Source organism: Anolis carolinensis, unplaced genomic scaffold (assembly GCF_035594765.1).
Source record: "Anolis carolinensis isolate JA03-04 unplaced genomic scaffold, rAnoCar3.1.pri scaffold_10, whole genome shotgun sequence".
In the NCBI taxonomy this organism is placed as follows: domain Eukaryota; kingdom Metazoa; phylum Chordata; class Lepidosauria; order Squamata; family Dactyloidae; genus Anolis; species Anolis carolinensis.
In genome coordinates, this window is record NW_026943821.1 from 1356428 (window position 1) to 1381288 (window position 24861).

Consider the following 24861-nt stretch of genomic DNA (forward strand, 5'->3'; position numbering starts at 1 on the left):
CCCCCGTGTTCTACCCGTTGTGCTCCCCATCACCGGAGTCCATTTATTTATAGTCCAACTAGAACCTCATTTCTTCTGGTGGTGGTTGATTCCCATCTTCTCTCCTTCAATAAATTTCTTCCATATACTTTCAAAGTCATTTATCTTTCTTAGGCCTTTTTTGACATTTAAATTGCATGTTAATTTATCATTTATTGCTAATTTCCAAATTTCCTTGTACCAATCTTCTATTTTAATTTCCACCTCCCCTTTCCAATTCCTTACTATTAATAACCTTGCGGCCGTTAGCAACATTGTTACCAAATTCTTTTCATTTTCTTTCCATTCATCTGTATTATAAATAGATAATAGTATAGTCGCTGGGTTTGTATTAATTTTTTTCTTCATGATACTCTCTATTTCTACTATGACCTTTCCCCAAAAACTCTGTACATACTTACACCTTTAAGGAGTTCTCAAGGCTACAAGTCAATGAGAGTTGGGATGCGCAGAACTTCATATGGGAAAGTCATTAAAGCGCCTGAGAGCCAACCTTTGGCTCCGTCTCATACCCTCCCTTTGACTCCTTTCCTTTGCAAAAGATTCCCTCCAAATAAAACCACTATCCTCCCCTGCGTCAAGAACATCTGGTAAAACCAACCTTGACTGAGTATCGGAATGCTCGCCAATTAGTGGATTTTCTGGCTCCACAACTTCAGGCACCTGCAAAGGCATTTGGCTTTGATCCAAGTCCTGGATGGGTCCAAAATCCAAGTCAAACTCTGAATCAAACTCTAACTCCTGCTGAAGAACAGGCTGTGACGGCTGAGTTACAACACTACCCTTGTATTATATTACATTTATCATCTTGCCCTTATATTATATTACCTTTGTCTTCATGTCCTTATGATATATTTGTCTTCATGCCTTTATATTATACTAGCTTGGGGACCCGGCGATGCCCGGGTTATTAGAAGAAGGCCTTGTTTGTTTTGGGATGTTAGGTCATATCACTGAAGTTTGGTCCAGATCTGTCATTAGTTGGTTCAATGCTGTGTCTGGATAAGGGTGAACTACAACTCCCAGATTCCCAGGGCAATCACCCCCAAACCCTGCCATGTTGGGTCTGTGTGCCAAGTTTGGTCCAGATACACCATTGGTTGGGTTCAGTGGTTTCTGGATGCAGGTGAACTACAACTCCCAAAACCAAGGTCCATTCCCCTAAACCCCTGCAGTATGTTGAGTTGGTCACGGGGCTTCTCTGTGCCAAGTATGGTCCCAGTCCATTGTTGGTGGGGGTCACAGTATCAGTGAAAGTACTGCAAGTCCCATCATCCATGGCAAGATTGGTCCAGATCCATTGATGGTTGGGTTCACAGTGCTCTCTGGATGCAGGTCAAGTACAACTCTTGTCAATCATGGTGAATTTTCCTCAAACCTTTTGTTCAGCTGCTGATTAATTCCTCTGTTAACTGTGTGCCACAGGAAAGGGTAGGAAAGGGTTAAGGGTGAGGCAGTGGGCGGGGTTATGCAAATTAACACCTCTGCCCCTTACACACATACACAGCTTACACTTTTATTATCTGTATAGATTTCTTTCCATGCCCTTATACTACTTTTATTCCATGCCCTATATACCTGTGGAATTATGTCCAGGGTGGGAGAGAGAACCCTTGTCTGTTTGAAGCAAGTGTGAATGTGGCAATTAGTCAGCTTGATTAGCTCTGAGCAGCCATGAAGTTTGCAAAGTCAACCAGCAAAGGTATTTGCTGGCTGTTGTTGCCTGATTGACTTTGCAACTGCACGGACACTTAATTGCTAATCAAGCTTCCTAATTGCAACATTCACAGTTTCCCATCATGACTTTTGTAGGCGGTTGTACCTCAAAGTAGAGTCACCAGAGCCAGAAGGAACTTTATTATTATTTTATTATGACACAGCAAACAAGATAGATATGCTGGATTTCGTATCACAAAATCACAAGTCGAACTCTTCCCAAGTGTTTAGGACTGTGTGATGTATTATTATTATTATTATTATTATTATTATTATTATTATTATTATTATTATTTTATGACACAGCAAACAAGATAGATATGCTGGATTTCATTTCACAAAATCACAAGTCGGACACTTCCCAAGTGTCTAGGACTGTGTGATGTATTATTATTATTATTATTATTATTATTATTATTATTATTATTATTATTATTATTATTATTTTATTATTATTATGACACAGCAAACAAGATAGACATGCTGGATTTCGTATCACAAAACCACAAGTCGAACACTTCCCAAGTGTCTAGGACTATTATTATTATTATTATTATTATTATTATTATTATTATTATTATTATTTTATTATGACACAGCAAACAAGATAGACATGCTGGATTTCGTATCACAAAATCACAAGTTGAACACTTCCCAAGCGTCTAGGGCTGTGTGATGTATTATTATTATTATTATTATTATTATTATTATTATTATTATTTTATGACACAGCAAACAAGATAGACATGCTGGATTTCGTTTCACAAAATCACAAGTTGAACACTTCCCAAGCGTCTAGGACTGTGTGATGTATTATTATTATTATTATTATTATTATTATTATTATTATTATTATTATTATTTTATGACACAGAAAACAAGATAGATATGCTGGATTTCGTTTCACAAAATCACAAGTCGAACACTTCCCAAGTGTCTAGGACTATTATTATTATTATTATTATTATTATTATTATTATTATTATTATTATTATTTTATTATGACACAGCAAACAAGATAGATATGCTGGATATTGTTTCACAAAATCACAAGTCGAACACTTCCCAAGTGTCTAGGACTGTGTGATGTACTTTCGGATGATGCGCGCAGATCCCAGCAGGGTGGCCTTTTGCAGTTGGCAGATCGTAATTTTGTCAATGTCTATTGTTTCCAAATGCCGGCTGAGATCTTTTGGCACGGCACCCAATGTGCCCATCACCACCGGGACCACCTGCCCTGGTTTCTGCCAGAGTCTTTGAAGTTCAATCTTGAGGTCCTGAGAGCGGCTGAGTTTTTCCTGTTGTTTTTCGTCAATGCGACTGTCACCTGGGATGGCAACATCAACGATCCAACCTTTTTTCCTTTCCACAACTGTGATGTCTGGCGTGTTGTGTTCCAGAACTTTGTCAGTCTGGATTCGGAAGTCCCACATTATTATTATTATTATTATTATTATTATTATTATTATTATTGCCATGGCCGCCGCCCTGTCCTGAGGGAGAGAATGCCCACCTTGGAGGAATCTTCCGCCTCACAATGGCCGAGCCCTTTGCTTTGTGATGTCTTCCTAGAAAGGCTTGTGATGGGTGGGGGGCCCTCAGTGTGGGGTCCTAGGCCGGCGGGGTTGAGGTGGGCTGGGCTGACCCAAGACGGGGTCCCCGCGGGCATCAAGCCGGGCACAGAAGACCCTCCCAGCATGCCCAAGGCTTGACCCATCACTCAAATTGTTACAGACATCATGTGGGCACTGAGCAGCGGCTGCGGGACATCTTGGCTGAGCCTCTTTCTAGCCGGTGAGAGATTGGGGTTCAATGTGTGCGTGATACAAATATATTATCTATCTACCGTATATACTCAAGTATAAGCAGACCCGAATATAAGCCGAGGACCTAATTTTACCGCAAAAAAACTGGGATAACTTATTGACTCGAGTATAAGCCGAGGGTGGGACATGCAGCAGCTACGGGTCAATTTCAAAATAAAAATAGATACCAATAAAATTTCATTAATTGAGGCATCAGTAGGTTAAATGTTTTTGCATATTTGCCATATTTCAAAGAAAAACAATAAACTAGCTCTATAAGTGGAAAAGTCGGGGCAACAAAAACAATATGGTATCAACAATAACCTTATAATAATAACAAGAACAACAACAACAATAACAATAAAACTTCATTTGGATCCCTCTTCATCCTCTCCTTTCCTTGGTAAAGCAATTTGTTTTAAAACAACAACAGAAACCAGAGAATCAAAGGCAGGTGTTATTTCCTTGTGTAATAGTCTCACCTTCCTTATTTCAATGAAAACGGCAACAATTATATGATGAAATATGGGTAAGTGTTCTACCCTGTTTACAACTTGGGATACAATTGGCATCTGTGTGTGTGTGGATAATGGGATATGGCTATGGGCCGGGCTGTGGCGCAGCTGGCTAGTAACCAGCTGCAATAAATCACTACTGACAGAGAGGTCATGAGTTCGAAGCCCAGGTCGGGTTAAGCCCCCGACCATTAAATAGCCCGGCTTGCTGTTGACCTATGCAGCCCCGAAAGACAGTTGCATCTGTCAAGTAGGGAAATTTAGGTACGCTTTATGAGGGAGGCTAATTTAACTAATTTACAATATCATAAAAAAAACTACCAGCAAAACACAAGGAAAGGAATGAGGAAGTACAGCCACTAGTGGACAGTGAAGCAACAGCTCCCCCTGTGGCCAGAATCGTGAAGCTGGGGAAAAAATGTTAAATGCCTCTGTGTCTGTCTATATATGTTGTTTGTCTGTTGGCATTGAATGTTTACCATATATGTGTTCATTGTAATCCACCCTGAGTCCCCTTCGGGGTGAGAAAGAAGGGCGGAATATAAATACTGTAAATTAAAAATGACTATGCTAGAAAGATAATACAGAACGTTGGCTTCTCCAACCAGCCCAGATCTGTGTGTGTGTGTGTGTGGATAATGGTATATAACTATGGGCCGGACTGTGGCGCAGCTGGCTAGTAACCAGCTGCAATAAATCACTACTGACCAAGAAGTCATGAGTTCGAAGCCCGGGTCGGGTTAAGCCCCCGACCATTAAATAGTGAAGCAACAGCTCCCCCTGTGGCCGGAATCATGAAGCTGGAAAAAAAATGTTAAATGCCTCTGTGTCTGTCTATATATGTTGTTTGTTTGTTGGCATTGAATGTTTGCCATATATGTGTTCATTGCAATCCGCCCTGAGTCCCCTTCGGGGTGAGAAAGAAGGGCGGAATATAAATACTGTAAATTAAAAATGACTATGCTCGAAAGATAATACAGAACGTTGGCTTCTCCAACCAGCCCAGATCTGTGTGTGTGTGTATGTGTGTGTGTGTGTGTGGATAATGGGATATAACTATGGGCCAGGCTGTGGTGCAGCTGGCTAGTAACCAGCTGCAATAAATCACTACTGACCAAGAGGTCATGAGTTCGAAGCCCGGGTCGGGTTAAGCCCCCGACCATTAAATAGTGAAGCAACAGCTCCCCCTGTGGCCGGAATCATGGAGCTGGAAAAAAAATGTTAAATGCCTCTGTGTCTGTCTATATATGTTGTTTGTCTGTTGGCATTGAATGTTTGCCATACCCTGTTTCCCCTAAAATAAAACATCCTCAGAAAATAAGACCTAGTAAAGGTTTTGCTGGATTGCTAAATATAAGGCCTCCCCCGAAATTAAGACCTAGCAAAGTTTTTCTTTGAAAGCATGCCCAATGGACAGAACACCTGAGCACACAGTATTGGTAAATGTACATACCATAGAGTGTAATACAAGGAAATAATGGTAGTAACAAGAAATTATTGATAGGATTCACAGTTTGTCTGGTTACGCTGGTTTGGGATGAGAACTACTGTACAGTATATAATAAATGTTCATTTTTTTGTTCAACAATAAATGTGAATTCTTCTTCATGGAAAAATAAGACTTCCCCTGAAAATAAGACCTAGCACATCTTTGGGAGCAAAAATTAATATAAGACACTGTCTTATTTTCGGGGAAACACGGTATGTCAGGGGATGATGGGGTGCAGAGTGGATTCCAAAAATTCATCATCCCGGTCTCACCTCCTTCTCCAGACTGTATGCCCTTGCTGAGAAACAGCACTGGTCAAGAAATACTCCAGCAGACGAAGTCCAACTGTTGATTAACTTTATTTACATAATCTATTTACAGTTGCATTTCTCGGCTTCAGAGCATAGCTTTCATAGTCCATCTCCATCGAGAGCTCAAGCCGAACACAGATAAGAAAAACAACACATTCCTCTGTCCAGAGGAAGTTCCCCCAAAGGCCGGAAGTCATGCCTGATAGGTCATAGCAATCACAACAGGCTGTCAGTCAAAACTAGCCTGCTGTTAACCATTTCATCACTGAAAAATACACACTCCTGCTCATCAGTAGTAAACACTTGATTTACATTTCATACAAAATACAACCATACTCCAACACGGTATATGTGTTCATTGTAATCCGCCCTGAGTCTCCTTCGGGGTGAGAAAGAAGGGCGGAATATAAATACTGTAAATTAAAAATGACTATGCTAGAAAGATAATACAGAATGTTGGCTTCTCCAACCAGCCCAGATCTTGATTTCGTGCTTCTTTGTGGCTCACTCGCAAGACCCCACGGCCGTGAACATCACCGTTGTACTCCTCCCGGAGCACCCAAAGGTCGGAGGCTCCGTTACAATCACCCCAGAGACAACGAAGCGGGACGTGACCTCCTGCCTGTGGCTCAAGGGTTCAGAGCAGGGATACAATCGGGTCATCTTGAACGAGTTCAAGCCCGACAGTAAGGTCACGAATGCAGATCAATATAATGGGAGGCAGTCCTTCAAGGAGAACTGTGCCCTGCACATCACCAAGCTGGACGTTGAGGACCAGGCAAGCTACAAGATCATCAGGAACACCACCAGCGAGACTGAGACTGGAGAAGTATTCCTGCTGATCCTGCGAGACAGTAAAGGTTTGGTGGTTTGGGGGCGTCTACATGGCCAAATGGAAGCGCTTTTATTCTTCTTCTTCTTCTTCTTAATAATACAGTAGAGTCTCACTTATCCAAGCTAAACGGGCTGGCAGAAGCTTGGATAAGCGAATATCTTGGATTATAAGGACTGATCAAGGAAAAGCCTACTAAACTTCAAATTAGGTTATGATTTTACAAATGAAGCACCAAAACATCATGTTAGACAACAAATTTGGCAGAAAAAGTAGTTCAATACGCAGTAATGCTATGTAGTAATTACTGTATTTATGAATTTAGCACCAAAATATCACGATATATTGGAAACATTGACTACAAAAATGGCTTGGATTATCCAGAGGCTTGGATAAGCGAGACTCTACTGTAATAATAATAATAATAATAATAATAATAATAATAATAATAATAATCAACTTTATTTATACCCCGCCACCATCTCCCCAACGGGGACTCGGGGCGGCTTACATGGGGCCATGCCCAGAACCATACAATATAACAAAATATAAAACAACAACAACACATCATAACACAATTTAGCAACACAACAACAACAACAACAACAACAACAACTTTATTCTTATACCCCGCCCCATCTCCCCGAAGGGACTCGGGGCGGCTTACATGGGGCCATGCCCAGAACCATACAATATAACAAAATATAAAACAACAACAACAACACATCATAACACAATTTAGCAATACAACAACAACAACAACAACAACAACAACAACAACAACTTTATTCTTATACCCCGCCCCATCTCCCCGAAGGGACTCGGGGCGGCTTACATGGGGCCATGCCCAGAACCATACAATATAACAAAATATAAAACAACAACAACAACACATCATAACACAATTTAGCAACACAACAACAACAACAACAACAACTTTATTCTTATACCCCGCCCCATCTCCCCGAAGGGACTCGGGGCGGCTTACATGGGGCCATGCCCAGAACCATACAATATAACAAAATATAAAACAACAACAACACATCATAACACAATTTAGCAATACAACAACAACAACAACAACAACTTTATTCTTATACTCCGCCCCATCTCCCCGAAGGGACTCGGGGCGGCTTACATGGGGCCAGGCCCAGAACCATACAATATAACAAAATATAAAACAACAACAACACATCATAACACAATTTAGCAATACAACAACAACAACAACAACAACTTTATTCTTATACCCCGCCCCATCTCCCCGAAGGGACTCGGGGCGGCTTACATGGGGCCATGCCCAGACATAACAATATAAAAGCGAACAATGCAATAAAACAAATCAATCAACAATAAAAACAACAAAATTGATAAAAACAGTCATAAAAGGTCAGCATACAAAATAGGTATACAATACAATAAATAATAATATACATTACAACACAAAATCAGAAAAAGCAATAAAAACCAGGGCGGGCCACATGAACACTAAATTAAAACTCGGGTGAGAAAGGCATATGAATAAAACCACGGGGAACAGGGACATAAAACAGTGGAACAATCTAAAGGATAGATATCCAAGAGGAATATTATTATTATTATTATTATTATTATTATTATTATTATTATTATTATTATTTCTTCACATGTACAATAGTAGGACTGTGCGATATTGCTGTTAGTCCCCATAAGTCTTATCAAATTGGTTAAATTCAAACTTAGAAGGTGATATCCGACGCCGGGACGTGGCTTGTGCCAAAGACTTAAGAATCGAAACTTACCCAATATGTTTTCATTTGGAATTTTTAAACCTCAAAAGCCTCCCAAAGTCAGTTTCATTTTCAGTGCAAGGAAGCAAAGCCAAGCCAAAAAGGCTGCCTTTCCTTTTTAAATGAATGGCCTTTCGCCACGAGGAGAGGAAAGCAGAAAGGAGAAAGCAGAGTTCAGTGGGAAAGAGGCTGAGAAAGCACAGGATTCTGGGAAATGTAGTCTGGGAAGGCGAGGTGCCCTGTGGCAGAGAATGCAAAAGGCCCTGCCCTGAACTACATTTCCCAGAATTCTGCTCAGCATCAGAAGGACCAATCGGGAGAGAGAGAGAGATGGGGCCAGAGTTCCAATGAAGAGCTGAATCTGCAAAGAGGAGGAAGGAAGGAGACTTCTAGTAAGAAGATCCCTGGGCTGGGCAGGGAAGACATCCCTAAAATTAGCTTCTTATTTTATTGATAATCTGTAAGCCGCTCTGAGTCCCCTTCGGGGTTGAGAAGAGCGGGGTATAAATATAGTAAATAATAATGTTTATTATTTATTTATTACATGCATTTATACCCCGCCCTTCTCAACCCCGAAGGGGACTCAGAGCGGCTTACATTCTGCCACGAGGACCAGCAAGAAATATACTATAAAAACAAAACAATGAAAACATGATAAAAACATGATAAAAAGTAGACAAAAATTAAAACGCTACAAGGCAGTGATATTGCACCATCCTCAGTCATTCACTACTGCTACAATTACAGATAATAATAATAATAATAATAATAATAATAATAATAATAATAATAATGACATTCAGTGAAATAGCTGTTGTGGCTTTATAAATGTTTTTTTTCCCCTTCAAAACTTAAAGAAATTCCCTAAAATCAGTAGATGTAACATTGTAGCAAGTTTCACCCAAATAGCTGTAAAAACGAAGGAGCCCTTGAAGTTTCCCCACTTGCGCAATTACTAGAACGGAAAACGAACGAGGTTTTGTTACACTCGTTATAGTAACGAAGTTTTCACTAACGACACTAGAATAACCCCCTAGTTTGGTAATGAGTTCCATAGAATCATAACATTATAGAATCACTATAATGATTATAGGGATTTATATCCTTTGCTGGCCAGGTGGAATAGCAGTGAATAGCCTTGCAGTCTCAAAGCCTGGCCCTTTTCTGGAGTAGCTGGAGCTGTTTATTTTATGAACATAGAGGCATGGATGAGGGGTTGTGCTGCCAAGTTTAGTGTTTCTGGGATGTGTAGTTTTCTTGTTTTGTCCCAGGCCGAAATTTCATTAGCCTTTTATATATATAGATAGAGTGGGAAGAGATCTCATGGGCCCTCCAGTCCAACCCCATTCTGCCAAGAAGCAGGAAAATCACATTCAAAGCTCCCCGACAGATGGTCATCCAGCCTCTGCTTAAAAGCCTCCAAAGAAGGAGCCTCCACCACAGTCCGGGGCAGAGAGTTCCACTGGTGAACAGCCCTTCTCACAGTGAGGAAGTTCTTCCTGATGTTCAGGTGGAATCTCCTTCCTTTCCTGTAGTTTGAAGCCATTGTTGCCTTGCGTCCTAGTCTCCAGGGCAGCAGAAATCAATCCTGCTCCTTCCTCCCTATGACTTCCCCTCACATATTTATACATGACCCTCATAATGTTTATTCTCAGCCTTCTCTTCTGCAGACTCTACATGTCCAGCACTTTCAGCCGCTCCTCCTAGGGCTTGTTCTGCAGACTTTTGATAAACTCGGCAAGGAAAGGAAATATATACATATACTAGCTGTGCCCAGCCATGCGTTGCTGTGGCGAAGTATGAGGCCCCTTCTAGACAGCTGGATAAAATACACACTGAAGTGGATTATATGGCAGTGTTGAGTCAAGATAATCCAGTTCAAAGCAGATAATATAACATTCTAAATGGGTTATATAGCTGTGTGGAAGGGCCTTGAGTCTACACTGCCATATAATCCAGTTCAAATCAGATCATCTGTATTTTATAGGCAGTGTGGAAGAGGCCTAAGTGAGGCCTAACTCTGCCTGTCCCCTGGGGTGAGTGGGTTGCTAGGAGACCAAGTGGGCGGAGGTTAGCCTTTTAATCTAATTATTTTATCTTATATTGCTGCTATAGTCCCCCCCCCCCCAACTTTGAAGTTGACTGAATGGCATTGGTGGTTGTTTGAAATTATTACTGTTGTATAAACCTTTGTTTTTTCATCTTCTTGTGTTTTAAACTGTGTATATTGTTAATGTATTTGTGCTGTTATTTTTGTAACATTGTGAGCCGCCCCGAGTCCCCACGGGGAGATGGTGGCGGGGTATAAATAAATTATTATTATTATTATTATTATTATTATTATTATTATTATTATTATTATTATTATATTAACTGGCAGCAATTGGATAAAACTATTATTCCTCTCCCTCTAATTAGGACTTTATTTTTGTTTTCTTTTTGTTGTATGAACGTAGAGGCCTGGATGAGGGGTTGTGCTGCCAAGTTTAGTGTTTCTGGGATGTGTAGTTTTGTTGTTTTGTCCTAGGCCGAAATTTCATTACCCTTTTATATATATATAGATCTGTGGAGAGTCCAGGGTGTGGCAAGAGTCCTTTCCTTGCCTAGTTTGTCCATGCCTTACAGCCTCAGAGGACGCCTGCCATAGATGTGGGCGAAACGTCAGGAGAGAATACTTCTGGAACATGGCCACACAGCCCGAAAGACATACAACAACCTTGTGATCCCGGCCATGAAAGCCTTCAACAACACATATTTTTCTTTGATTGCACAGCCCTAATATATATATTGTATTTTGTTAAAAGAGGTCTAAGTGAAGTTCATCCAACGAGAGTAACTCCTGGATCGCAGATCTCTGTGTCCTACATCCAGAAAGGGGATGATGGGAGTTATAGTCATTTTTTTTTTTTTACGTTTCCGGGGCTTATGGCAGCAAGGCATTCCAGATGAGTTGGCAAAAGCAGAGCCCTTGAGTAAAGCTATAGGGGTGGATAACCTGTCCCAACATCCTATGGCAGTCCTAATGGTGTTTCCTTGTGTTCCCAGTGGTCACTACTACTCCACACAAACCAGAGCCAAGGGTCATGGCTGTGGGCACCATGGCGGGCATCATCGTCGGCTGCCTGGTCGGGTCCGTCTTAATCGTAGCCCTGATCACGTACCAGACCATGAAACAATCAGAAAGGTAATATTAATTTAATCTCTTGTTCTTTATTTCCAATGGATCCATCATATTTTGGGGGAGAAACTCAAGACGTAAAAGCAAACCGTTATCCTAAAACACAGGGTACACATGGACCAGCACAATGTTATGGGAAAAGGCGAGATAGATACGCCCTCCTTCGAAATGTTTCAAAGCCCTGGCCTCAGTTTCCCTTCATCATCATCATCATCATCATCATCATTATTATTATTATTATTATTATGACACAGCAAACAAGATAGATATGCTGGATTTCATATCACAAAATCACAAGTTGAACACTTCCCAAGTGTCTAGGACTGTGTGATGTATTTTTGGATGATGCATGCAGATCCCAGTAGGGTGGCCTTTTGCAATTGGCAGATCGTGATTTTGTCAATGTCTATTGTTTCCAAATGCCGGCTGAGATCTTTTGGCATGGCACCCAGTGTGCCCATCACCACCGGGACCACCTGCACTGGTTTCTGCCAGAGTCTTTGAAGTTCAGTCTTGAGGTCCTGAGAGCGGCTGAGTTTTTCCTGTTGTTTTTCTTCAATGCGACTGTCACCTGGGATGGCGACATCAATGATCCAAACCTTTTTCTTTTCCACAACTGTGATGTCTGGTGTGTTGTGTTCCAGAACTTTGTCAGTCTGGATTCGGAAGTCCCACAGTATCTTTGCGTGCTCATTTTCCAAGACTTTTGCAGGTTTGTGATCCCACCAGTTCTTTGCTGCTGGGAGGTGGTACTTGAGGCATAAGTTCCAGTGGATCATTTGGGCCACATAGTTGTTCCTCTGTTTGTAGTCTGTCTGTGCGATTTATTATTATTATTATTATTATACTTTTTTTCTTTTTAGAAGGCATACAAAGTGGCGAGTAATGGAAAAACAACACAATATATAATTTTAAGTCTAAAGACCATCTATATATATATAAAAGGGTATTGAAATTTCGGCCTAGGACAAAACAACAAAACTACACATCCCAGAAACACTAAACTTGGCAGCACAACCCCTCATCCAGGCCTCTACATTCATACAACAAAAAGAAAAGAAAAAGAAAATCCCAATTAGAGGGAGAGGAATAATTGTTTTTATCCAGTTGCTGCCAGTTAAAAGGCTAAGCTCTGCCCACTTGGTCTCCTAGCAACCCATGCAGCCCAGGGGACAGGCAGTTAGGCCTCACTTAGGCCTCTTCCACAGATTATCAGATTTTAACTGGATTATATGGCAGTGTAGACTCAAGGCCCTTCCACAAAGCTATATAACCCATTTATAATCTTATATCATCTGCTTTGAACTGGATTATCTTGACACCACACTGCCGTATAATCCACTTCAGTGTGCAGTCGGACACAACTGGACTTAATGTTAGGAGAAAACCTTTACCCTTTACCTTAACTACCACCAATTTCTCAACTACCAACTACCACCAACTTTGCTACAGCAACGCGTGGCCGGGCACAGCTAGTAAACATTAAAAGTGTTATTTTAAAATGTATAACTAAAACCTACAAAAACATTAAATTGATTTAAAATGCACAACACTACACAAGACCCGCTTACTTGGCCTTAAAAACAGTGTTGTTGTTGTTGTTATTATTATTATCTGCATTTCTATACCGCTTTTCTCACCCCTGGGGGGACTCAAAGCGGTTTACAACATAATAAATGGCAATATTCAATGCCTTACATATATATAAAAATATATCACATATTTAAATCAAAAACATACAACTGTAGATTAAAACAATTAAAACTATAAAAGCAACAAACATAGACATATGTATGAAACATTTTACAGCAATTAACATAGATCCCTTCTCTTCCCGCACCATCTACCATCCCCCTCCCATCCCTATTATTATTATTATTATTATTATTATTATTATTATTATTATTATTATTATTATTACTACTATTATTATTATTAATGTCTGTTAACTGTGAATCCTTGTGGCTGGATGCAGGGTAGACCATAGTTAAAATACACATATAAGATCATTTAAATAATAATAATAATAATAATAATAATAATAATAATAATAATAATAATAACATTATTGCGCGCATTATCTGAAAATACATCACACAGTCCTAGTGTTTGGCTTGTGATTTTGTGATACGAAATCCAGCATATCTATCTTGTTTTTTGTGTCATACAATGTGGCTGGATGCAGGGTAGACCATAGTTAAAACACATATATAAGATCATTTAAATAGTAATAATAATAATAATAATAATAATAATAATAATAATAATAATAATAATTTATATCCCTCTTTTTTCTCTGGGCTGAGACACAAAGCAACACTCAACACATAAAGGCAAGGAATGAAGATTAAAACACATTGAAGTAATACATACCAATACACGTATGTTTAAAATTCATGGTTGAAAATTAGAATGTGTATTCTTTCAATGACAAAAAAAGAGACAAGACATTACATAATGAGCCAGCACATACATATTAACCTGGCATTTGGTCATAACTGTCATTTATATAATAGAATATACATACATACATAATTGGCATTACAATAACACAGAGTGTACTACACTACTCTATCTTTAACAGTATTTCTATATATTTATATCTTGGTTCTTGGTTTTAAGATTATTAGAAATCTTAGATTTAAAAACATGGCTCTTCCAGTGTGCTTTCGGAGAGTAAATGTTCTATGCTACTCCCCCCTGATATTTATCCTCTAGACTGGTTCACTATCTGATGTCCCGTCCCTCGAGGTTTTATTCTGATCCCTTTCTCACCCAGAGTTTTAATTTTCAATCTAGTTTTTAAATGTAGTATTCATGCGGCCCGCTCGTGTTATATTGCTGTTTTGATCTTATGTTGTACTGTTTATTTTATGTAATGTATTATTTAATTGTATTATGTTATGGTTTATTGTATTGTCTTGGGCATGGCCCCATGTAAGCCGCCCCGAGTCCCCGTTGGGGAGATGGTGGCGGGGTATAAATAAAGTTTTTTTATTATTATTATTATAGAAATCATACACCATTTTTCTTATTGCAATAAATACATACATTTAGTAATCTGAAAATTTCCTTACACCGTATCTGTTTTTCCTAATATGAGCAAAATGTGTATAAACAGCATATATGTTATTCATGCCAAAGTGTAGAACATCTTATAATTAATATGCAGAAGAACTATTCTACTAATCTCTTTCTCCTGTCTTCAAATAATACAGGTGGTTGGCTCTATAAAAGTGTTCACAAAGCATGAGGTTTCTCTAGGATGAATGGATCTGATTTTATGTTTGAAATTTATATATTGTAATTTATATTGTATTTTAATAGTTTTTAACTGTTTATGCATTGTTTGATATTGATTTTATATGGGCATCGAATTGTTGCCATTACTGTAAGCCGCCCTGAGTCCCTTTGGGTGAGAAGGGCGGGATATAAATGTGAGAAATAAATAAATAAATAAATATCTACTTATCTAGCTATATCTGGAAATCATCATCATTGGTATTCCAATTACAAAGTGTGTGTATAATGCTCTCTATCTATATATCTGTTAGAGGTCACTGTGACCACAAGAGGTCAGTAGAGGGTTTCCATGGAGAGCTAAATCGGTGAAATGTGCTCCATCCCTGAGGGACAGAGAAAGTACTGCTTTGTTTTTCAGTCTGATGAGAGAACCACCCCTATAATCAAAACATTAACCATTAGTTTACTAATAAATACCATTACAAAATGCAAACCCAGGCAAACTTGGGCAATGTTTGGTACCTCCACTGGTAAATATATGAAACACACACACACATCAACTTTTAGTTTGGTTAAATTAAGTTTTCTTTCAGGTATGTATAAGGTGAACTCATTTCTTCCTTTCTTTCTTTCCTTGGGGATAGCTTTGGTTCTGGAGAAGGTAGAAGCCCCCATACAACATCCAAGTAAGTACCAAGCCAGTTGGAAACAATAGGAGTGTGGACATTTCTCTTAGGGAAAACTAGACTTTCCTTTGGGATACTGGGATCGCCAGGGAGAAACAACAAACAAACAAAGCCTTTACCTCTCTTTATGTATTGTCTGTCCTTGTTGATTGTATAAAAGCACTGAATGTTGGCTGAATATGTGTTCTGTAATCTGCCCTGAGTCCCCCCAGGGAAATAGAGCGGAATATAAATAAAGTATATTAATATAAACTATGGGCATGAAGACAGAAGAAAAAAGTAACAGAAAATGGGCATGAAGACAAAAGTAATAGAAAATATGGACACCAAGTCAGAAGTAGCACAAATTATCCGGACAAAGACATGTGATATAAAATCAAGGACATGGGGACAAGTGTACTATGGGGTGCAAGGGATGCAATGTAGGGGAGAACCTTAAGGATCAGGGCACCATAAAAGTGGATTCTCTGTTGCCATAGATCCTGACTGAAGTGATGGAGGGGAGGATGGGAGGGAGGGGAACAGGTTTGGCCCCATTGATCACAATACAATCTGTCTTTTTAGACCTGGGAGCCAGCAGAGACTAAGCATTCATAACCTTGGACCTGTACCTGCACCCCAGTAAGTACTGGACCTGAAAGACATGTTACATTTATATGGTTTTGTTGCCATGTATGAGAACCCATTGGGTTGAGAGATAGAAATGGGACAGCATTTCTAATCATAGAAGAAAATACTGTTTGATGAACCTGTGGTATATTGATAGCACCTGGATAATTAATGACTGTAAATGTCATGATGCAATACCTAAGGGGTGTGGTAATGGCTGAGTCATTGTGTGAGGTAAGATGTATTGCAAAGGGGTTGCATCAGCCAGTGTCATCGCAAAAGAGTTGCATCACCTAGTAATCATCGCAAAGGGGTTGCATCAGCCAGTAATAATTGCAAAAGGGTTGCATCAGCCAGTAATAATTGCAAAAGAGTTGCATCAGCCAGTAATAATTGCAAAAGAGTTGCATCAGCCAGTAATAATTGCAAAAGAGTTGCATCAGCCGGTAATAATTGCAAAAGACTTGCATCAGCCGTTAATAATTGCAAAAGAGTTGCATCAGCCAGTAATAATTGCAAAAGAGTTGCATCAGCCGGTAATAATTGCAAAAGACTTGCATCAGCCGTTAATAATTGCAAAAGACTTGCATCAGCCAGTAATAATTGCAAAAGAGTTGCATCAGCCGGTAATAATTGCAAAAGAGTTGCATCAGCCGGTAATAATTGCAAAAGAGTTGCACCAGCCGGTAATAATTGCAAAAGAGTTGCATCAGCCAGTAATAATTGCAAAAGAGTTGCATCAGCCGGTAATAATTACAAAAGACTTGCATCAGCCGTTAATAATTGCAAAAGACTTGCATCAGCCAGTAATAATTGCAAAAGAGTTGCATCAGCCGGTAATAATTGCAAAGGGGTTGTTTCAACCATTGTCATTGCAAAGGGGTTACATCAGCCAGTTCCCCTTTTTAATGACCTATCAGCAGGTGGCTATAGAAGGAGGTGGAAAGAATCCATCTTTCTCTCTCCTGTGTGACTCAATGTGAGTATTTACCTATGTTGCATGTGACTCTCTGATTACTCTGATTGTTTGCAAGTACAAAGAAAGTGGATCTGCGTATTCTGATTGTATATTTATATGTATTGCAATGGTGAAGATTAAAGCCTTCGGATATTTTGGGTGAAAACCTGAATGCACAAGTTTACTATACAGTGTATAGATAAGGTCAGATGCTGGCAGTTAGACTCTGTTAATAGACGGGGAGAAGCATGTTTTGCTGTGAAAGGACTCTTCTGTGTTTTTGCTTGCTTCTGGAACACTTGATATCTAGCTTGCAGCAGTTCAGGGAGGTCGTAATTTGGAAACTATAAGTCACTACATATACAAGCACATCGTATGACAAGGGTTATGGGCCCAGTATCTAACCAGGTTCATTGCCACTGCACAAGGGCTTGGATTGAATAAACCATAATCTCCATTCGTGGCTGGTGAGAAGCGGAATATCCTTTTTTTTTGGGAGAACTCTGGAATTTGGAGCAGTGTATGGGAGTGAATGTGTATGTACAGAGTGGCTGAGATAGGTTTACTTTAGGGTTGCCATACATACAGTAACTGCAAAATAGTTTTTCCAAAAATAAGAATTAAATCGGAGACTATTGTCTCCCCAGGTGAAATCAGCCCAGGTGTTCCCACCTGGAATCCACCTGGACCCCATGGACTTTCTTCCCGAGACCCTAAGAAGACGGAAAAGAAGACAAAGTGCTCCATCTTCCAGGATAACTTCCCAAACGTCTTGACCATCCTTTGCCCCCATCCAGACCCCGTTGTTGCCGGGAGGGAAAGACAAACCCATCATATATCCGGGGATGAAATAAAAACCTCCAGTGTCCACCACTTTGGCCTCCGCAGTGCTCTTTCCTCTGGGACCGTTGGATGAATTTTATTCATTTATTGACTTCATTTATATCCAGCCCTTCTCACCCCAAGAGGGGAACTCAGAGTGGCCTTACAGAACAGCAGCAGTTTGATGGCATGAACATATAAACAGTAAAAATAACATATATCGTATATACTCGAAAATAAGCTGAGTTTTTCAGCCCTTTTTATCAGCTCGGTTTATAATCTGGTCAAGATCAAGCCGGCAGCGGAAGCCTGGAAGCCATGGCTTGCAATATATGATATATTTCTCTCCTCCCTTATCAGTGTGTTTGTTTTTCCAAAACCTCCCTCCCTCTTAACCAAGAGAATGTTTTAAAAAGGAAAATAAGCCCTTGGGAAGAAGGAAGAAGAATATTTATATATATACCCATTACTCTTACATATGCATTTTCCACTGAAATATTTGTTAACCTCTGCTACAGATATATATAGGCATTTTGTTGCACCCCAAGGCAGCGTGAGCACTCGAAAACCAGACCAGAGCCAATATAACACACTATATCTTTATTAAAGCAATTATAAATCCAAAGGAAAACTTGATTCAGGAACAAGGCAAGGAAATATATTTACTCTGGGTCTACTCGCGAGTCGTGGCTCGGCTTGGCCTCCAGGAACAGGAAACTTAGCTTGATAGAATCAAGAGCTGTTGATAGAATCGGTGAACTGTTCTCAGGAAATAGCTACGTTGACACCGCAAAGTGTTCACGGTGCAAGACACTTTTATGGAACTTAGATCTGATCACAAGGAAGGGAAGCCAAACTCCCCAGAGGTTCCCAAGGGAATCTTCTATCCATTATCCCCTTGGGATGCCAAGTGGTTACTCCTTCGGAGGCCTTGCTTTTCTGATCTCTGGCGATGCAGAAACTCCCTTCTGTTGAAGGACACATTCTCTGGGGAACTCAGAACATCTGGTTCAGACATAGGAGTAATATTTCCAGTTTCTCTCCCAATTAAAGAATCATCTGAGCTATCAACAGCCGGCAGCTGTAATTGGAAGGAGCTAGGTAAAAAGTCAGAATAAGCTTCATCCTGGTCAAAGTTCATTTCTGAATCAGGTTCAGAAGCCAAAGGTGGATGAGGCATGACAGTGGGGCTGTTGATAACAAAGGGACTTGGGGGTCCTCTTATCCATAGAGTTGCCATCAGTCAAAGGCGATTGGGAATCACTTAATCACCTACAACTCCCTTGTCTCCAAAGGTGAGGCTTTTGCCCCAGTCCAGCATGAGTCACTGCTCTGCTTTATGACATCCCTTTGGTTACCTGGGAATGCAGGTGCCCACCTGCAATGGGGCACCCTAAGGAGGAGAGACCTATGGAGGGGACAGATGGCAAGCAAGGGGGCACAGATTGGGGTCCCCAAGACTGGTAACAACGTCCCTTTAGGGAATCCCGATGCCTGGCTGACCCCATAGATCACCTCCCAACATGCACCAGGGATACCCACTAACACCCAAAGTGGCAAGGGCTTTCTGCCAAAGATGCCTGAAGGCCAAGTCTCCTTTGAAGCATGGAAGATCCTGGTTGGTGTTGCTTCTAACAGGTGAGAATTCGGGGTTCTTTAGAGAGTGGGAAAAAGAATTCGGGATGGATATATATTAGGGATGTCTATAAATCAATTGCCACAGTTTGGTGCTTTAAGCTAGGGTTTGAAAATGACTAGTTTGTTTCAGGAATGTGTTTAGAATCCTACAAAAGCCATGGGGTTGCTGCGAGTCAATAAGCAACTGAATGCAGAGGATGGCCAATGAACCAGGTGAATGAGATGAACTTGATGTCTTAATATAAGAAGGCTAAGATGACTATCTCAGTCCAAGACCAACTCTCCTGATTCAATAGAGCAAACAACATTTTCAGTAGCATTTGAGAACGCCTAGTCCCTAGTTCAGTGATGGGCAACCTTTTGCGCTTGGTTGTCAAAATTCAGTAAAAAAACCTAGCATGACTTGGGTGGTGTGTCACTTCGAGAGAGAAAAAAAACATAATTTTGCAATATTTATGGTTTAAATAACAAAACTGTATAATATATAGCTGTATTTAATAAACCAAAAACTATTTACCATATATACTCGAGTATAAGCCGACCCGAATATAAGCTGAGGCACCTAATTTTACCACAAAAAACTGGGATAACTTATTGACTCGAGTATAAGCCGAGGGTGGGAAATGTAGCAGCTGCGGGTAAATTTCAAAATAAAAATAGATACCAATAAAATTTCATTGATTGAGGCATCAGTAGGTTAAATGTTTTTGAATATTTACCGTATTTCAAAGAAAAACAATAAACTAGCCCTATAAGTGGAAAAGTAGGGGCAACAAAAACAATATGGTATCAACAATAACCTTATAACAACAACAACAACAACAACAACAACAACAAAACTTCATTTGGATCCCACCCTATCTCCCCATGGGGACTCAGGTCGGCTTCCAACATAGTAACAGGCAAACATTCAATGCTTATATAAACAATGCAGAGCTAGATATAGATCTATAATTATAGATACTAATTTCACATATGCATTTCCCCCTGAAACATTTGCAAATCCCCTCTCTGTGTGTGTGTATTTCCCCAACAATATTTTAAACCATATATATATATATATATATATATATATATATATATATATATATATATCTAGACATGTCTATATATATTTGTGTGTTCATTTCCCCCTATAATATTTGCAAGCCCTATATATAGGTAGGTAAGAATATATTCATGTCTCTCCAGACATCTCTCTTTATATAGTTATTTGCAGAGACTTGCAACATATGAGGGTAAATTCATATATAAAAATAATGTATATGTATGGCTAGAGATGCAAAGCTCCATGGATTTATATGTATAAAAGATTTGCAAAGACCTGCAAACATATGAGGGGAAAATTCATATATAAAATTAATGTATATAGATAGATACACATATAAAGGTACATAGAGATTGCAAAAGCTTGCAAAGGGTGAATGCCTATATATCTGTAGGAGAGTTTAACAAATATTTCAGGGAAAAATGCTTTCATAAGATTAATGAATTTATATTTTTCTTCTTCCTGACTTGCAAGGGCGTCTTTCTCTTTTCAAAACATTCCTTTGATTAAGAGCGAGGGAGGCTTTGCAAAAGAAAACACACTGATAAGGGAGGAGAAGAGAGAAATAGATCACATATTGCAAGCAGTAGCCTGCAAACTCCGGTGCCAGCCTTGACCCGATTATAAGCTGGGGGAGGCTTTTTCAGCTCATAAATAAGGGCTGAAAAACTCGGCTTATTTTCTATTACCTGCTTAGTGACTTCTTTGTCCATCTGTCAGTTTCTTTTGTTGGTCTTGATATGATTTAACTTGTGTGGGGTGCTGTGAACTAAGATAAGTGAGGAGGAGGCAGAAATCTTTAACTAACCTGCCTGTTAATGACTTTTTTGTTGCTGAATTTAATTGGGTAAATCTTCAATTGAAGGCTGGTATTTTGTACAGTTCAAGCCCAAGCAAGGGCTACTAACTTCTTCTGTCAATCTGTTTCTTTTGAACAACATACTTGATATATTTTCCTTGGACCGGAGCCGGAATGTGGGCGGAATTGGCTGCTGGACCCTTTGTTTTTGCCCAGCATTGCAGTGAATGCTGGCCTTGAGCTCTCCATGGTGCTGAACATTTCCCCCAAACACTTTCAGTTTTTTGCAGAACTCTGTACAAATGCCATGATGCCATGGCACTGAGCCAGGGCAGTTCAAGTGGCGTCAAACTGCAATAACTCTACAGTGTAGATGCACCCACAGAAAACAGAATATGACAAATTCGCCAAGGTAGAGGAATGACATTGAAGGCTTTATTTCATTTGTGGGGAGGGCATGCCCTTGTTTGTCTGGTCCAAATAAATAAGTTGCATTCTTCTTCTGCAAAGATCTCAAGACTCTTGATTGATTCCATCTTCCATAAGATCCTTATCAATATCACCGCCTAGACAAGGACCATATCTTAACCAGAATTGGGCAGGATAGAAGAAATAATGATGATGATGATGATGATGATAATAATAATAATAATAATAATAATAATAATAATAATAATAATTATTATTATTATTATTATTATTATTATTATTATTATTATTATTTTATTCTTATACCCCTCCCCATCTCCCCAAAGGGACTCGGAGCGGCTTACATGGGGCCAAGCCCGAACAGAACAATAAAAACAAGACAAAAAACCCCAATGAAACCAATAATCAAACATAAAAACAAGTCATAAAAACCACATACAAGATAAAATGTTAAAATCATGGATTAGGTTCAGAGAATCTAGGTCAAAGTGCTGAGAGTGCAAATAAATCATCATGATAATAATGATGATGATGATGATGATAATAATAATAATAATTAAAAAGAAAAAGGTTTGGATCACTGATGTTGCCATCCCAGGTGACAATCACATTGACAAAAAACAACAGGAAAAACTCAGCTGCTATCAGGACCTCAAGATTGAACTTCAAAGACTCTGGCAGAAACCAGTGCAGGTGGTCCCGGTGGTGATGGGCACATTGGGTGCCATGCCAAAAGATCTCAGTTGGCATTTGGAAACAATAGACATTGACAAAATCACGATCTGCCAACTGCAAAAGGCCACCCGACTGGGATCTGCACACATCATCAGAAAATACAACACACAGTCCTAGACACTTGGGAAGTGTTCGACTTGTGATTCTGTGATACGAAATCCAGCATATCTATCTTGTTTGCTGTGTCATGAATAATAATAATAATAATAATAATAATAATAATAATAATAATAATAATAATAATAATAATAATAGTTCATTCTGGCTCTGGTGGCTCTACTTTGAGGTATAACCACCTACAAAAGTCATGATGGGAAACTGAACGTTGCAATTAGGAAGCTTGATTAGCAATTAAGTGTCCTTGCAATTGCAAAGTCAATCAGGCAACAACAGCCAGCAAATACCTTTGCTGTGTTGCCGAAGGCTTTCATGGCCGGGATCACAGGGTTGTTGTATGATTTCCGGGCTGTCTGGCCATGTTCCAGAAGTATTCTCTCCTGACGTTTCACCCACATCTATGGCAGGCATCCTCAGAGGTTGTGAGGTATGGAGAAACTAAGCAAGGAAGGTTTATATATATCTGTGGAAAGTCCAGGGTGTGAGAAGAACTCTTTGTCAGTTGGAAAAATTGGAAACTGGCTTTCCAACTGACAAAGGGTTCTTCTCACACTCTGGACTTTCCACAGATATATATAAACCTTCTTTGGAAAAGTTGGAAGCTGTTCTGTTTTTCCTCCAGAATGGACATTCCAGGGTTACTTAATTTGCATAACCCCACCCACTGCCTCTCCCTTAACCCTTTCCTACTCTTTCCTGTGGCACACAGTTAACAAAGGAATTTATCAGCAGCTGAACAAGAGATTTGGGGAAAATTCACCATGATTGACAAGAGTTGTACTTGACCTGCATCCAGAGAGCACTGTGAACCCAACCATCGATGGATCTGGACCAATCTTGCCATGGATAATGGGACTTGCTGAACCTACACTGATACTGTGACCCTCACCAACAATGGACTAGGACCAAACTTGGCACAGAGAAGCCCCATGACCAACTCAACATACTGCAGAAGTTAATGGGAATGAACCTTGAGTTTGGGAGTTATAGTTCTCCTACATCCAGAGAAACTGTGACCCTCACCAACCATGGACTGGGACCATACTTGGCACAGAGAAGCCCAATGACCAACTGAACATACTGCAGGGGTTTAGGGGAATGGACCTTGGTTTTGGGAGTTGTAGTTCAACTACATCCAGAAACCACTGAACTCAGCTGATGTCAGATCCGGAACAAACTTGGCACACAGATGCAACATGGCCAACTGTGTATACAGGCCTGGTTTGGGGGTGACTGATCTCAGATCCGGGAGTTGTAGTTCACCCTTATCCAGAGAGCCCTGAACCCAGCCAATGACGTATCTGGACCAAACTTGGCACACAGACCCAACATGGCAGGGTTTGGGGGTGATTGCCCTGGGAATCTGGGAGTTGTAGTTCACCCTTATCCAGACAGCGCTGAACCAGCTAATGACAGATCTGGACCAAACTTCAGTGATATGACCTAACATCCCAAAACAAACAAGGCCTTCTTCTAATAATCCGGGCATCGCCGGGTCTCCAAGCTAGTATAATATAAAGGCGGTGGTGTCTGTATTTTATAGAGTGCCGAAGAGGCCTAAGTGAGGCCTAACCTTGCCTGTTGTATCAACCTAGAGGCATGGATGAGGGGTTGTGCTGTCAATTTTTGAGGTTGTGGGGTGTTTAGTTTTGTTGTTTTGTCGGTCTCTGGGATTCCATCACTCTTTTATATATATAGATGAAGACAAATATATCGTAAGGACATGAAGACAAAGGTAATATAATATAAGGGCAAGATGATAAACGGAATATAATACAGGGGCAGGAAGACAAATGTAATGGAAATAAGGGCATGATGGTAAGTGTAATATAAAATAAGGGCATGAAGATGAAAGACGTATCAAACAAGAGCATGAAGAGCAAAATTACAAAGCATACGGGAATGGAGGAGGATGCAATGAGGTTGCAAGGGATGCGATGCACGGGAGAACCTCAAGGATTCGTGGGGAAACCAAAAGTGGATTCTCTGCTCCCGATGCCACAGATCCACCAACGGGGTGCATCTACATGGTAGAATTAATGCAGTTTGATCCCACTTGAACTGCCCTGGCTCAATGCTATGTAGTCCTGGGATGTGCCGTGATGTGGTTTTTCATAGAGAAA

The 24861-nt window shown here is 40.0% G+C and overlaps 2 protein-coding genes across 2 annotated transcripts in view; both read left to right on the forward strand.

Moving 5' to 3' along the window:
• The first annotated feature begins 3333 nt into the window (after window positions 1–3333).
• LOC107983664 (uncharacterized) lies at window positions 3334–18023 on the forward strand. The gene is made up of 6 exons (XM_062962258.1): window positions 3334–3549; window positions 6349–6735; window positions 11522–11660; window positions 15542–15583; window positions 16148–16204; window positions 17798–18023. The coding sequence occupies exons 1-6, from the start codon at window positions 3495–3497 to the stop codon at window positions 17799–17801; spliced, it is 684 nt and encodes a 227-aa protein (XP_062818328.1). The 5' UTR covers window positions 3334–3494; the 3' UTR covers window positions 17802–18023.
• A 1334-nt stretch (window positions 18024–19357) lies between these two features.
• LOC134293735 (carcinoembryonic antigen-related cell adhesion molecule 4-like) overlaps window positions 19358–24861 on the forward strand; it is a 37022-nt gene continuing 31518 nt past the window's right edge. The window contains exon 1 of the mRNA XM_062962259.1: window positions 19358–19610. Within this exon, the coding sequence (XP_062818329.1) occupies window positions 19496–19610 (115 nt within the window). The 5' untranslated portion in view covers window positions 19358–19495. The remainder of the gene's footprint in view (window positions 19611–24861) is intronic.